Source organism: Corvus moneduloides, chromosome 2, assembly GCF_009650955.1.
Source record: "Corvus moneduloides isolate bCorMon1 chromosome 2, bCorMon1.pri, whole genome shotgun sequence".
Classification (NCBI taxonomy): Eukaryota; Metazoa; Chordata; class Aves; order Passeriformes; family Corvidae; genus Corvus; species Corvus moneduloides.
Genome location: NC_045477.1, coordinates 43,523,022 through 43,537,458, shown reverse-complemented (window position 1 = coordinate 43,537,458; position 14,437 = coordinate 43,523,022). Strand labels below are relative to the sequence as shown.

The 14,437-nt window shown below is 38.6% G+C and overlaps 1 protein-coding gene across 1 annotated transcript in view; it reads left to right on the top strand.

Annotated features, from left to right (window-relative positions):
- Window positions 1-14,437, top strand: part of GUCY1A2 (guanylate cyclase 1 soluble subunit alpha 2) — a 159,769-nt gene that overhangs the window by 85,620 nt on the left and 59,712 nt on the right. Inside the window, exon 6 of the mRNA XM_032099297.1 lies at window positions 10,334-10,477. Coding sequence (XP_031955188.1) covers window positions 10,334-10,477 — 144 coding nt within the window. The remainder of the gene's footprint in view (window positions 1-10,333; window positions 10,478-14,437) is intronic.

Genomic DNA, 14,437 nt, shown 5'->3' with positions numbered 1-14,437 from the left:
ACAACAGCAAAAAACCAAACAGGTTTTGATTAATTTGAGAAAGGACAGTATTCACTCTTTGCTATGTAGACAGAAATGTGGAACTAGACCTACCTCAGGATCAAAAATCCCTAGGCCAAGCTCAGAGGAGGCTTTTTGGAACTGTACTTACACCACCTCCAGAGAAAGAGCACACACACTTAATGTCTCAGGGAAATAACCTTATCTGGTTTCTCTCCGGCATATTTATTTGTTATTTCTTTCCTTAGAATCTGTATTTTAGAGTAAATGACTTGTTCAAGTCTTTGTACCGTAAGCTGCCCAAAATACTTCACATCTGCTCTCCCTCCGCTTAGTGATGAATAACATCCCCTGACCTGCGTGCCAGAATATGCATGCCAAGGTCCAGAACTTTTTGAGCTAAACAGGATCTTGCTGTTGTGCTGACAAATGGTGTCATAGCACTAGCAGTCAGCACACTCATGCAGCCCTTTTCATGGCTTGGGGTACGTTGTGGGAGCAGGAACATGCCCACTGTGGTGCACTTTCAAAGGCATGGAGCTCCCCTAGAGTCTTCTGAGAGTTTCACAAACTAAGCCTGTGGCCCACATAAATCTGTTTTTCAGCCAATGCCCAGAAAAGCATGCTGATGACAACATGGGAAGGGTCTTCCATATCAAATGACAGTCTGGGCATGGAAGCAGGCAATTAAGCAAAGATACACACATTTGCATCCTGCTGTACTATTTGGGAAAAAAAGAGCTTTACAGAATTCAGGATGGAATGCATCATGCCCTGAAAATTCACTTTTCTCTTCAGGTACTGTAGAAAGAGTATAGATGAGCAGATGGAATTGAAGCTTCATTTTTGTGTGACTGACACTCGATAAATGTGAGTTCCATCATGAATGAGAATGTTGTAAGATAGTTAGTGATCTGCAGAGATACAGAGAGAACGATTTGGGTAGAAGGAAATACGGGAGATGTCAATGACATCTTGGGGTAGAATATGGATATCAAATAAATTGTTCCTGTGATGACTGCTGAGATTGCTGACTTAAAATTAAAATGGATAGAATCTCCATTTTCTTCAGTCTTCGTCCCAGTTTAAAAAGTGTCCTGCTTGCTGCTGGACTAGAAGTCATGGACAGGAATAATGAAGCCCAAATGATAAGTCTGAAGCACCACTTTGCCATATACCACAGCCTTTTCCTTATTCTCGTGCTGTACAACTTAGGGCAGAAAACAGGTGAAAGAAAGGCCCTTTGGGAGATACTAATATCTTCAAAGGTTTCCTTTACAGTGATACTTGCAAGAATTTCATATTAAGGCTGAATTTCACTGTATTCCTTTAGAGGGAAGACATTTCAGCTTTGGTGAAAGAAATGCATGGTTTTGAGGTACTGTATAGTTCAGTCTTGCATATGGAATGAAATATGGATAAACAGGATAATGAACATTTTGTGAAGGCATAGGTCTTTAATGTAGTTCCTGATAATTTCCAGTGCCATGTCCACTCACATCCTGCATTTTGGCTTCATGCTGGGATGAAACTTACAAAACCATCTCCTTTTATATTTATATGCTACCATGGAAATGCAGCCTGGGTGTGCTGGAAGTTAAGATGTGCTCCAGTAAGTCTAGGCTGAGGAGTACATACAGAACTTACTCTGACTTTGCTCCTTAAGAAACGAAATCTTCAAATCAAAATGAATACGCTAGAAGGCATTGATTTTGTTGCTGATGTCATCATAAGAATCACTTAAGGTTCATACCTCCAATAAATGCTGTTCTGAATTAATCTCAAAGACTGGAAAGGAAACTTAGCTGTGAAGTGTAGGAAGGTTTTCCACTGGTTCATCAAACAATGTAGAGATTAGCATTCCTAAAGAACTGTTTGATTTCCATGAACTTTCCATGTCCTTCTTCTAAAATTGACCTGCCTCTGTGATCTTCCATGTTCAATCTGCCCTTCTGCCTCTTCACATTGTCCTGTTAATTCTTTCTTTTCTACAGTTCTGAGGTAGAGGTGAAACTATGCTAATTATAGCATAGAGTTAGTAATTTAGACTTATTCTTATCCTCACAGGCAACAAAGGAAAGTTTGATTTTATAGGGTGTGAATTTTTTAAGTGTGAGATTTATTTTTTTCTGAGGGAGATTCTTAGCACAGGTCAGATGACTGCAGGAGTTCCCATTCAGTCCATTGATTATGAAGAGAACTGAGAATGAATAACTCATATTCAAATTGCTCTATTAGACATATTTCTGGTTAGGTGAACTGAATCTCACCTGTGTAGATTACAGCTGCTACATCTTAGTAACTTTCAGTCTGTATGGCTGAAATATTGCTTCTTCCCTGCTATTGTAATCTACTTTTCATGTGCTTTATAGTTATTTAATCATGTTATACTTTGATGCCATGTTATGGTTACTGCACAGAGTGTATTTTAACTGACCAAAAGGAATTTTCACTGCATTTGGATTTCTCTCATACAATCAGCATCAACCCAAGTTGTTTCTTTCCTACTTTCTTTGCTTTTTGTTATAGTGCCACTGGAGTAACTCCCATCACCACTGAGCATTGATATTCTGTTGACTCTCAATAGGATCCCTTACAATACTCTACTGATTAATTCAAAGCTTGACTTTCTAGAAATCATACAAATGGATGTAATGATTCTTGTCAAAACACCTCATCATTGTGCACTCCCATTGAAACAATTAGTAACATAACTAATAGCTATATTTGGGAACAGGGCATACCATATAGTTAAAGCTTGGATTACAGTAGAATCTGCCAAACCAGTGCATTATGATGGGCCATTCTTGATAGTACTGAATGTGGCTGCTTGAAGAAATACAAGATGCCTCGTGAGTTACTTATGAAATGTCAGGTATATATAGCAAACTTCTTTCTAGCATTTTCATTTTGAGATTTATGCCGCAAAATAAAAAGATTATGTTCCTTATCCCCGTATTTGCTGAAGCATCTATGAAAATCTTCACTGTCTTTAAAGGTTTGATTACTTTAAAAAGCTTCTTTTTATCTGAGTAAGACCTTGTTGTCAGTAAGTTTCACAGGTTTCCCTGTTTCCTAATCCATAAGGACGCTGATGTTGTTTTTGTCTCTTGCTCTGTCACCCTCCATTGCTGTGGAGAGCCCGCCTCTATTCCCTCAAGTGCCATGAAACCATCTCTGCGCCAGTCTGGACAAGCTCAGCTCTCCCAGCCCCTTTTCCCAGGTGCTGCAGCCCCCACCACCTTGCTGGCCCCTACTGAGTTGGATCCAGTTTATCAATCTCAGTCTTGTACTGAGGAGCGCCAGACTGGATGTGGACATGATTGGGTGTGATAGGGGATGATTGGCACTTCCCCTGGTCTCTGTTCATACATCCAGGTTATCACTGGCTGTCTGTGTTCCCAGGACTCATTGCTGGCCCATGTGCCATTTACTGTCCAGCATGACCCCCAGGGTCTCTCTCAAAGAGCTGCTCTTCAGGAAGTTGGCTGTATCAGTTCCAGAGAAATTCTTTCCCAGGAACAGGACTTTGCACATGTCCTTCCTGAATTTCATTAGCTTCCAATTAATCCTGCCTGTACATGTCACTCAGGATGGCAGCCCTGCCCTAGAGCAAATTGACAATTGAACTGTCCCCCCAGTTTGGTATCAACTGTAGGTTGACGCAGGTGCAAATAATGTTATTATCAGGAAAAACACCCCACAGATTTTGTTATAAAAGATAAATTTTAAAATTATAGATTTTTTTTTTTACATACTGTATTTTGAAAAAGTGTTAACTACTCAGTACACATTTTATGCACCGAGAATGCTGTGTCTGTATTTGGGTGGGAGAGGGTAAACATGCATAGGCAACAGGCAAAAGGAGAGGCAGGTTAAGATGGAGAATAATGCTCTTCAGTGCAGGTAAAAAAAAAGACCCACAAACAAACTAGAAAAGTTAGTTTTCTCAGAGAGAATAGTTAAGTGATGAACAGAAGAGCATTAAAACTTCAATTAGCTAAACTGTTACCCCATTCTCTGCTCATTATTTCTGTTTTCTTCACTCTCAAGATCTTTAAGAGGAAACTGATATAATTACGACTGCTGTCTGTTATTATCTCAATTTCATAAAAAAAAGTTTTATAGAGTATCTCCCAGCAGTAGGATAGTTTCAGTCTATTGGCAGATTACTCATATGTGATAAGAAACAATTTAGTAATGATCTTCTCTTCAGCTAAATATAGCATATACACTTTGTACACTGTCTGTAAACAGGGTGTGGAGCACAGAGAAATTATTTAATATTCCAAGTTTCCTTGCCAACTTAAAATTACAGTGATTACGAACACATACTTACTTAAGCAGAAATAAATATTTCTGGTGATTAAAATAACGGAAAGGGGGGAGACCACAAGCAGGATTTGATGCATATGGAAACTCGATTCAGTTGGAAGAAACATCTGTTACTCTATAAAAAGAAGGGTAAGAAATCAAGACATGGCTGAAGAATATCTAAGTCTGGTTATTCTATCTAAACTTTATGTGTATGATCCACTTATATAGGTTATCCGTATATGTCAATGGAAAACACACACAAAAAAAATTGAGCAGCATAATACATTTTTCATCAAACATGAACCTTTTCTTGAGGAAGAGAAGCCTTGAACAAACATTTGATATACAATTCTTACATATTTGCTTTCCAAAGTAATCCTATATTCTGGTCATCTGTGTGTAACAGGAGTATCCCATAGCTCTGCATCCTGAACTGGAAGGCAGTCTTAACTTTTTATTTCCAATTTACGTTGAAAGAACCACTGTTGAACAGGCTATAAGGGACAGTGACATAAATTATTTTAGGTTAAATGGGTACTAAATATTACAGCCCTTACAAGTGACATAATAAATACCTATGTAGCCCTGTGAGTATTTTGGAGATGAAAACAATACTACACAAGCACCCTTCAGAGGAAGGTTAAGGATCTACAACAGACATGGTGTTAAAGGTAGGTTTTCTTCCTGAAAAAAGACAGCAGTTTTTGAATTTTCAGACCCATTTTTTGTATGTCTTTCATTTTGATTGTAAACAGAGAAGCCTTATTGATATGAGTATAATTTAACCCGAAAAAACACACACACAAACTGCACATAGACTTATTTATGTCTCTTACATGAAAAAAATAGTAATGAGTACTCCATTGTAATAGTTCTAATACAAATTGTATATTAGGCTTTTACAGGAAACCTGCTGAGAGAGACGGGACTAAAACTAGAGCCAATTCTCCCTCCAGCTATTTCTTTCAATGTATTTAATATTTCTAATTGCAGTAGGAATTCCAGATTAGAATTGCCACAGAGTGACCCCTGCAATTACATTTTTTATGTTTATTTCCAAGCTGTGCTTTGAAAAAGGTTCCAAGTAAGACTCATTAGACTATTTGAATTCCTGAATATTTTAGATGAAAAATCTTTAGCCTGCCATTTCAAGTTTCACTTACAGAATGGTATCTCTGCCCCATGTGTGTCACTCTGTAAAATGAAGTGTGGCACTTCAGTTTTCCTTCCTTACTTCTAGAAGTTCACAAACATAATGACTGGTGCATATTCATGAATTCATGAGGAAGGATTGACAGCAGGCTTGTTACTTCAATGCACCACGTTTTCCCTTAAAAACTGCCACTGAAACAACACCCTGACTTTATACCCGCAGAACATAATTTGGCTAAAACTTCCAGTTTCTCTGTTTAATAACATAAGACAACACAAGGTTTAGCTACTGGTAGTTGGAAGAGACCTGTTGGAGCTGCCCAGGGATCAGGTTATTAATCTCTGTTCTCTGGACACATTAGAATTGGAGAAATTACGTTCTGACTTCTGTGCTACCAAATTGATCTGCAAGTTCAATTCCATCTCAAAATTCCATCTCAAATGGTTATGGATTAAGAATAAGTGTCAGTAAGACAATTACTATGGGGTTCACCTTCTGTAAAAATACTGTTCATATCTAAAGCATGTGTAAAGTATCTACCAAGGACTAACAGAAGCTGGGTATATAGAAAATGACTTATTGAAAGCAGAAGATATTTACTTCCTGCTGCAAGTGTTACGCATTATTACTCTTCCGTATTCAGCGGTGTTGGGATAACTGTCTAGAAAGTTTTCCTGAACTGTAGAGTACACACAACCACTTCAAATAATTATTAACTTTAATATGGGATTTGTTGAGGGCCTGACTGGAAAACATTTGGACATTTCCAGTGATTTGGGAGTTACAGAAGGCTCTAGAGGAGGGTTTTGTAAGTGTAAGTAGCTGCAATATTTCCTGGATTCTTGAGTTGTTAGTTAAGAATAAAATTCTATCATGCAGTTTTTAAAGATTGGTCTAATTTTGAAATCCAAGTTCAATTTCTCTTCTATGGTGCTGTGTATTAATTCCCAATTAATGAAAACTCCAGTGAAGCTGGCTATGGTAGGTATGAATCAGTGAAAAGGGATGAGAAGTTGGAAACATTAGGCCAGGCAATCAGTGAGTTGCTAGAACTACTAACAGCAGTAAGAAATGATGATTTAATTAGAAGAAATAATACTAAATCTTATCAATGGTAAAGTGTCAGTCATATGCAAAAACAGCTTTAATATTCCGAACAGAATATATTTAATTTTTTAAAAGAAGTGGGATAAGGCATTCCAGTCTTACAAGATTGAAAGGAAAATATCTTTTCCTGCATATGTATCTAGGAAGGATATAAAAATCAAATGTACTACTACTAATGCATCTTAATAGTCACATTACAAAGTCAAAAACTCAGAATCTAGTTTATCACATGGCAGAGATTTCCTCTGGAGTTTTATTGCTATATATCATCATCTTGAAGAAAATCAAATAGATCTGAGTGCAGCCATTTTTAGACACTTTGAGTAGTGCCTGCCTTTTCTTTTAATCCTATTGACACTTACTTGAATATTTATGGAGTAGGTTGTTCTCTGGCGTGCACAGTTTCAGGATCTACCCAGAGGACACTTCGGAGCAAGCTATAAGCAGTGCTTTGTGTTTCTAGTCCAATTGCTACTCTTCAGCTGAGACAAGAGAAATTCCCTTCTTCCCTGTGTGCATCTGACTCACTCAGGAGCCCTGGAGTTCTGAAGTGCAATGTATCACTCTTACTGCAGTCTCTGTTTTAATGTCCTCACCTACCCTTGTGAAGTTCAGCGAGGCCAAGTGAATGTTCTGCATCTAGGTCAGGGCAATCCCCAGTATTAATATGGGCTGGGGGATTGAGACCATCCCTCCAAAGAAGGATTTGGGAATATTGGTAGATGAAAAATTAGACATGAGCCACCATTGTGCACTTGCAGCCTAAACAGCCAACCATACTCCAGGATGCAACAAAAAAAAATGTGGCCAGCAAGTCAAGGCAGGTGGTTCTCTCTGCTCTGCTCTGGTGAGACCCCACCTGCAGTGCTGCTTCCAGCTCTGGGGTCCTAAGCAAAAAAAGGGCATGGACCTGTTGGAGTGAGTCCAGAGGAGGCCATGAAAATGGCCAGAGGGCTGGAGCACCTCTCCTGTGAAGGTGGGCTGAGGGAGTTGGGTTGTTCAGCCTAGAAAAGAGAAGATCGTGTTGCGACCTTTGGTGTATAAATGGGGCTTATAAGGAAGATGGAGAGAGACATTTTACCAAGGCCTATAGTTACAGGACAACAGTCATTGGTTATGAACCAAAAGTGACTGTATTTGATATAAGGAAGAATTCTTCACAATGAAGGTGTTGAGACACTGGCACAGGTTGCCCAGAGAAGCTGTGGATGCTCCATCCCTGGAAGTGTTCAAGCCCAGGCTGGATGGGGCTTTGTGCAGCCTGGTCTCGTGGAAGATGTCTCTGTCCATGGCAGGGGAGCTGAAACTAGAAAATCTTGAGGTGTCCCAACCAAAACCATTCCATGATTTTATGACTCCATACAAGTGGACCAAATGAAAATGCCATGAACAATCTGAATTACAGGAACTCCTGGAACTTCTGGAAGATTTGTCAAATCTGATTTTGGAGAAAGAGGGAACCAAGGTTAAAGTTGGGTGGAGATACTCATAATGAAAATTTCAGCTTAAATGCTTAGCTGGAGAAAATCTTAGAAGTGAAAACAGGGTCCCAGAATGGTAAACCATTAGACAGCCTTGTCAGTACTCATCACATCCAGTTTAAACTACCAGGTCAGGCTAAGCAGTCCTAGTCCTTCCCCTGGTTCTCCAGTATTGCTGTCAGATGAACTCCATAGCGACAAGCACTTTAAAGAGTAATGGTGTTATTATCATTTTTATTTTTATATAAAGATTAACATGAGGCAGCTTCAGTTCCATTTTTCTGGTAGTGCAGTATATTCAGTGTGTGAATTTAGCTGTTAAACTACAGCTATGGAAATTTCCAAGGGGGAAGAAGCTAACAAAAGTAGTTTTGTCTAAACACTGCTGGAACAGTATATGATCCCAGATCTATGCAACCAACTTTAGTGGAAAAGTCATTCTGAAATTAGGTCATTCAACAAGGAGCAGAATTTGTATTTAATTTTTGTATTTGGCATCACAGACGCAACTCTTTCTGTAGTAACCCCTTTGAATCTATTCCTACTGATGTTTATTCATGATTTTCAAGAATGACAATGGATTTCTGCTAATTCTTCCTTCCAATTTAGAGAATTTTTTACCATCTATTTCTTCCAAACTGTCTTTTTAACTTCTGATACTTCTTCTCACTGTGCTTATTTTTTTGCCCAGTTTCTACAATTTTCACTAGCCATTGCAATATACTTGCTCATCCATTTACCTTTGGAAAAACAACCTCCTAAACTGCAGGGCATTGGTAGTGTCTGCTTCTTGTGGACAGACACCCTGAGATATGGCTTGGGTAAAACAGGCAGGCAGACAGCAATATGGATTGCTCCTACATGTTTTGTTCTACATCCAAGTGCTATTAGGAGCTTTCAAAGGCATCGAAGGAGCTCTAATGGCTGTCTCAGCTCATGAGAAACCCTCAGCTTCTTATCTGTATTTATGTCCTCCTGCACAATCGGCCAGAAAGGTTAAGGTGGCAAACTTCACAGTGGGCTTGCAGCAGATTAAGTTTGGTCTTGGGAAGTATTAGCTCTTACTTCTGTTCTCGGTTCATGGTCTGGGTACATTTACATGTAATGCTTACTTTTTTCAGGTACTATTTGTATTGAGATACTATTTCCAATTTATCAAGACTGGAAATTAATCTGAGAAGGTCCAGGTCTACTACTTAGTAGATTCTCTGCAGAGAGAAGAATCAGCTATATTTATTCTCTGAATAACTCCTTTCTCAGTGCTTGCTTTCTTCTCACCCTGGTCTTTGCTGAAGCATTTTCTGGCATTCTTGTACTGTTGTGTGCAGGGTGAAAGCCAGATTAGTTATGTCACAAAACCTAAACTAATGCTTGAGGTCTGTTTGGGCCCGTGTTAATGGATTTTGTGCGAGAATGTTACGATGTGTGAGCAAACAGACTGCAAAACACAATGCTGTAAATAAAGCTGCAGACCTTGAGGTCTGCAGTGTTTCTCAGGCTGCCTTTATCCAGAGCCAGAGGGCTTCTGCAATTCATTTTGCTCCCATTTCCTCCTGGGGGGCAGGTCTTTTTAAAGAAAATCAGGATAAGAGAGCAGTAAGGCCTGCCTGAAGAGACCAGAGGGATCAGTCTGCTGAACTTCATGCCTGCAGGTAGGGAATGCAGAGTAAGATAGCCTGCATAGTAGAGAGAGACGCCAATTCTTATTTGAAAATAAGGGAGAAAGGTGCAGTCAGAAGTCTGTAGCAGTAGCATCTGTTTGTAAATTATACCAGGAAAAGCTACCCACTAATGAGGAGTTAGATAGTCTTCACTGTTTTTTATGGTGATGTTTTGCTTTTTCTAATTTGCTTCCTGATAAAATTTTCTAGCATATCAAATACTAATTATGAATTACAGTTCTGCAGCACTATTCTTACCCAACAGCAAACTCAGCCAGGATAGTATGAAATGAAGCTGCAAGCAATTTCTTACTTAGGAAAATGCAATTTTCTGTGTTACTGCTGTGGGAAAATGTTGTCATATCTCAGCTGATGCCATACACTGTTCTAGATGATCTTCTTTGGTTATAATGGTGATAAACCACTGTGCTGTTTCATGTCGGGTTTTGACTGCACCTGTTTGCAGACTCAGGTAATTATGCTCTTTTGTCTAATTGCTTATTTATGGATGTTTTACTCACATGTTTTAAGCAACAGTATTTGATTGCAGCCCTAATGGCGGGGTTCTGCTCTCATTATCATACTGTGACACTCGGTTTGTCTGATTGCTGCAGGTGGAAACAATAGGTGATGCGTACTGTGTTGCAGCAGGGCTCCATAAGAAAAGCCTTAGTCATGCCAAAGCCATTGCCCTGATGGCACTGAAGATGATGGAGCTTTCAGAAGAGGTTCTCACTCCAGATGGAAGCCCTATTAAGGTAACCCCCTTTGCTCTTCATTACCAGCTAGTCAGTGATACACAGACCTGATTCATTTCATTGTGTTCTGTCTGTAGAAATCTGTTTATTACTAGAGAATTTACAGCTGCATCAATATGTCTGCAGCTCTGATGGGCCACATGCCTCTTTTCCAAGTTGGTGTAAACCTGCATAAAAGAAGGATCTGTAGACTGCCTGCTCTTCCTCATTGTTAATATGCTTCCTTCCCATGCTATGCCATTTCCTTCCCCTGGTTTGGTACAGGAGGTAGCAGGAGGGGGAAAACCAGATGTCCTTTTGTAACATTATCAAGTTCCTCTGCTGTTCTGCTTCTTTAGATCCTATACCAACATATTCAAAAGAATATCGTTCTGAAAAAAGTGTTGGACTATGGATCTTGAAGAAAATTCTTTTAAAGCTTCATGTGAACATTCACTGAACACAAAATAAGCATTAAAAGACAAAGGTTGCCTGAAGATACCATAAGGCATAGCATTTTCAGTTTTGATGTATGACTATTTCAAACAGATGTTAATTTAGTGCTACTAAAATATACATTTTTGATTGATTTTATTTATTTTTCCAATAACTATAGCTGATTAATATGTGGTAACTACACTGGTACATGCTGGGAGAGCTGTCTTCCAGAGCCTCTTCATATTTTCACTTTCTTTTGAGTCACTGCTGCAATTGTAGGGAAATTTTGAAGGTGTATGTTTTACTCTGAGACTCACTTTTTGTGACTGTTTTCATTACCACGCATTACTTTTCAGAAAAGTCCTCATATTTTCACTGTCTGAATAAGAAAACCTGTAAAATAAAGACTATAAAGACATTTCAGAGGAAAAATGTGTAGAATAAAATGCTGGGAATAACCAAATATTTTCAAAAAATGCTAATAAACTTCCTTTAGAATTCAGAAGAAAAAAGTCAGTTCATCATACTTAAACTGAAAGTAGAGGTACTGAGAAGCTCATCATAATTTCTTAATTGTCCTGTCTTCAGCTTTAGGTGTAATAGATTTCAGGGCAGGAGGGATGGTGATATTGTAGAATGTTGTTACCTTTGTACGTAACCTAAAATTGTGCGTAGAAATAAGGCTCATCTTTCATAGAGGCATATTCTGATTTGTTTTAAAATCTCACATGGATATATTTACCCTGTAAACTATTGCAGTAAGGACTTTGGGAGAAGTCTACTTTAGTTTGTCCTAGTTTAGGTGTCTACTCTAGGATGAGATGAATCATGCCCTAAAAACGTGTGCTTTTTCAGTTGTCTGTAAGGAAAATCTACGGACCTAACCTAAATGTGGATGTCTTTGCTGTGAGCTTCTACACTCTGTCACATGAGTCCTGCTACAAATGGCAAGGAATGCATAGTTTTTCCTAGTGGCTATGTCAATGATCATCACAGTTAGAAGCGTACTCACTATTTCTAAATACAGTTGGCATGACTTTTGCCTTCCAGCCAATGTTAAATTGGCTAGAGTGACCCCTACTTTTGTTAGTTGGCAGTTTTTCCCTAAAAAAAACCATGAAGGGGCCCATCGTGCCACAGATTCCCATTAGCAAAAGTTCCATTTGCATAAAAATGTCTTAAAGCAGCATCAGGGGAAGTTCAGGTTGGATATAAGGAAAATGTGGTCAAGCGCTCGAATGAGCTTCACAGGAAAGTGGTCATGGCCCCAAGCCTGTATGTGTTTAAGCTCTTGGAAAATGCTCTTAAATAAATGCTTAACTTTTAAGTTGTCCTGTGTGCAGTCAGGACATGGACTTACTTGGCATTCAAGAAACCCCTAAGTATCTGTAAAAATTACTACGGACTCAGCTCAGAACCTTGGCGTGACAGACTTTGCAATTAAGCCTTGTCAATAAAATCTATAAATATTAATTAACATTAAGAACAAAGTACACAATGTAGTCTATAGGGTATTTATATGTGGCCTGACTTTTAAACAGCAAATTCAATTGTACTGTATTGTGGGTGCTTTGAACGGTCTTGTTGATACACCTGGCAAAACAAATGCAGGGTTTTGACTGTATTTTGACCTTAATTCTTATCTGTGATTCATGTTAACAAGTATAAGTCACATTTTCTGAGTCCTTGACAAGTGTGTAGGATAAAAAATCCTAATGCAGATTTTGTTCTATTATGCTGAAAAACCTTCATCAGTATTTGGGTATTTGAAAAGAATCTGAAATCAAAGGGCACCTTTCCTCATGCCCAACATTTAATAACTTTGACATCTTTCATGATTTGCTGTGACTGAATTGTGACTTTATTCTTCAGAGCAGTGTAAAAGCCATTTTGAAAAAGTCAGAGAAGGCAATTTTTCAAAACATAGTTCCTACAAATAGGAGGTCCCTGCCTTCTGATCTCAGGAGTAAACAACACTGTTCTGTTACATTACTGATGGTTACTCAGTTTGATATGTCTAACTTTATGATCATGGTTTATAGAATATATGTATTTTATATAAATACTTTGATGGATATATTTTGTTGTCATCTCAAGGCTGAATTCACCAGAATATAAGGATTTACTTTTTGTAGTTCTTGAAATGTGATAGCAGTGGATATCTTATCAAGTGACACAAAGTCTCAAAAAGTTAGGATGAAAAAGTAAATCAATAAATTTAAAAAATACCATATCACATAAACAGGAATTTAGGATAAGATTTTCACCTATAAAGTGCATTAGCAGATGAGCAAATGAGGCTTGCTGTCTGCGTACTCAGTTATCGTATGAAGGTTTTCATTGTAGAGATCACAAAAATAACTTGTTTGTACAACCATGTGCACTTTATGAAAAATCTGCCCCTTAGAGCAATGCTCGTGGGGGCAGTAAGCAGTGATGGACCTCAGGATGGTGGCCAGGTGTATGAAGCAGGTCTGGTTTATATCCAGATGACGCTCCCTGCTCTTAGAGCTCATAGCAGGCTGATGAGAGCACCATGGTGTGCAGCTGACATATACTCAGGCATTTGGTACTTCCAGCAGAGCCAGAGGCAGCACAAATGCATGAGCAGGATGGAGACTCTGTGCCTGCACTCCTTATACCTGGGTGAAAAGCCTGTGACTCAAAGGGTAATGAGAAACTGTTGTTTTGCAGAGAGAGAGCGAACTGTATTGTGGCAAAACCCACAAATCCTATCGCCAGTGTTGGAACACAGCCTGCCCTCCTAGAAAGAACTATTTGTAACAGAAAATGGGCCGATCATCCCCCTGTGAGTGATGGAGAAGGCTTCAAGTCCCTGTGTGATTTTTTTAAACTTAGTTCTACTAGAGGCAAAATCCCATTACTTTAGAATGAGCCAAGGCCTTAGTACAAAAGAGGGACTTTTGCTGCAGACACTGTGTGTAGAATTTGATATACATTTTTATCCTTTCAGCATAGAATTTTAGTCTGGAAGCACTCCTTTGATTTACATTTTGTACAACTAATTATATATAGTGCTTTATGACTTTAGTCTGAAAATATTGACTTAAAATTGCCTCCTACATTTAAGTGAGTGTTACTTGAGTTTAGGATGTGCTTCATATTTTACTACTTTTTTTTAGATAAAGTGGAATTACATTAATTTTAATAGCTAGAGATAATACTGTAAGAAGAATTCTCCAGGCCATCGACCTTCAGTGAAAGGTTGCAATGCAGATACAGGATTCCTGTAGAATGTTAATGCTGGGATAACTTTTTATCATGCTTCAAATCTTACCTAATTAATCAATGTGCAGTGTATATCCCAAAGAAAGACAAAGACCTCCTTTTCAGTTTTTTTTTTCAAAAGGGCTGCTGTGGCAAAACATACCTAGTTTCTACTAATGAGATTTCCCGAGAGAAAATTATCTGCTTATTTTTGTGGTGTATGAAGGTGTGTGTAATAGGGTCATGAAGAGATAAGAGCTGGGAACTCACAGAGGAAAAGTAAATGATTTACATGAAGCTGCTGAAATTAACTAC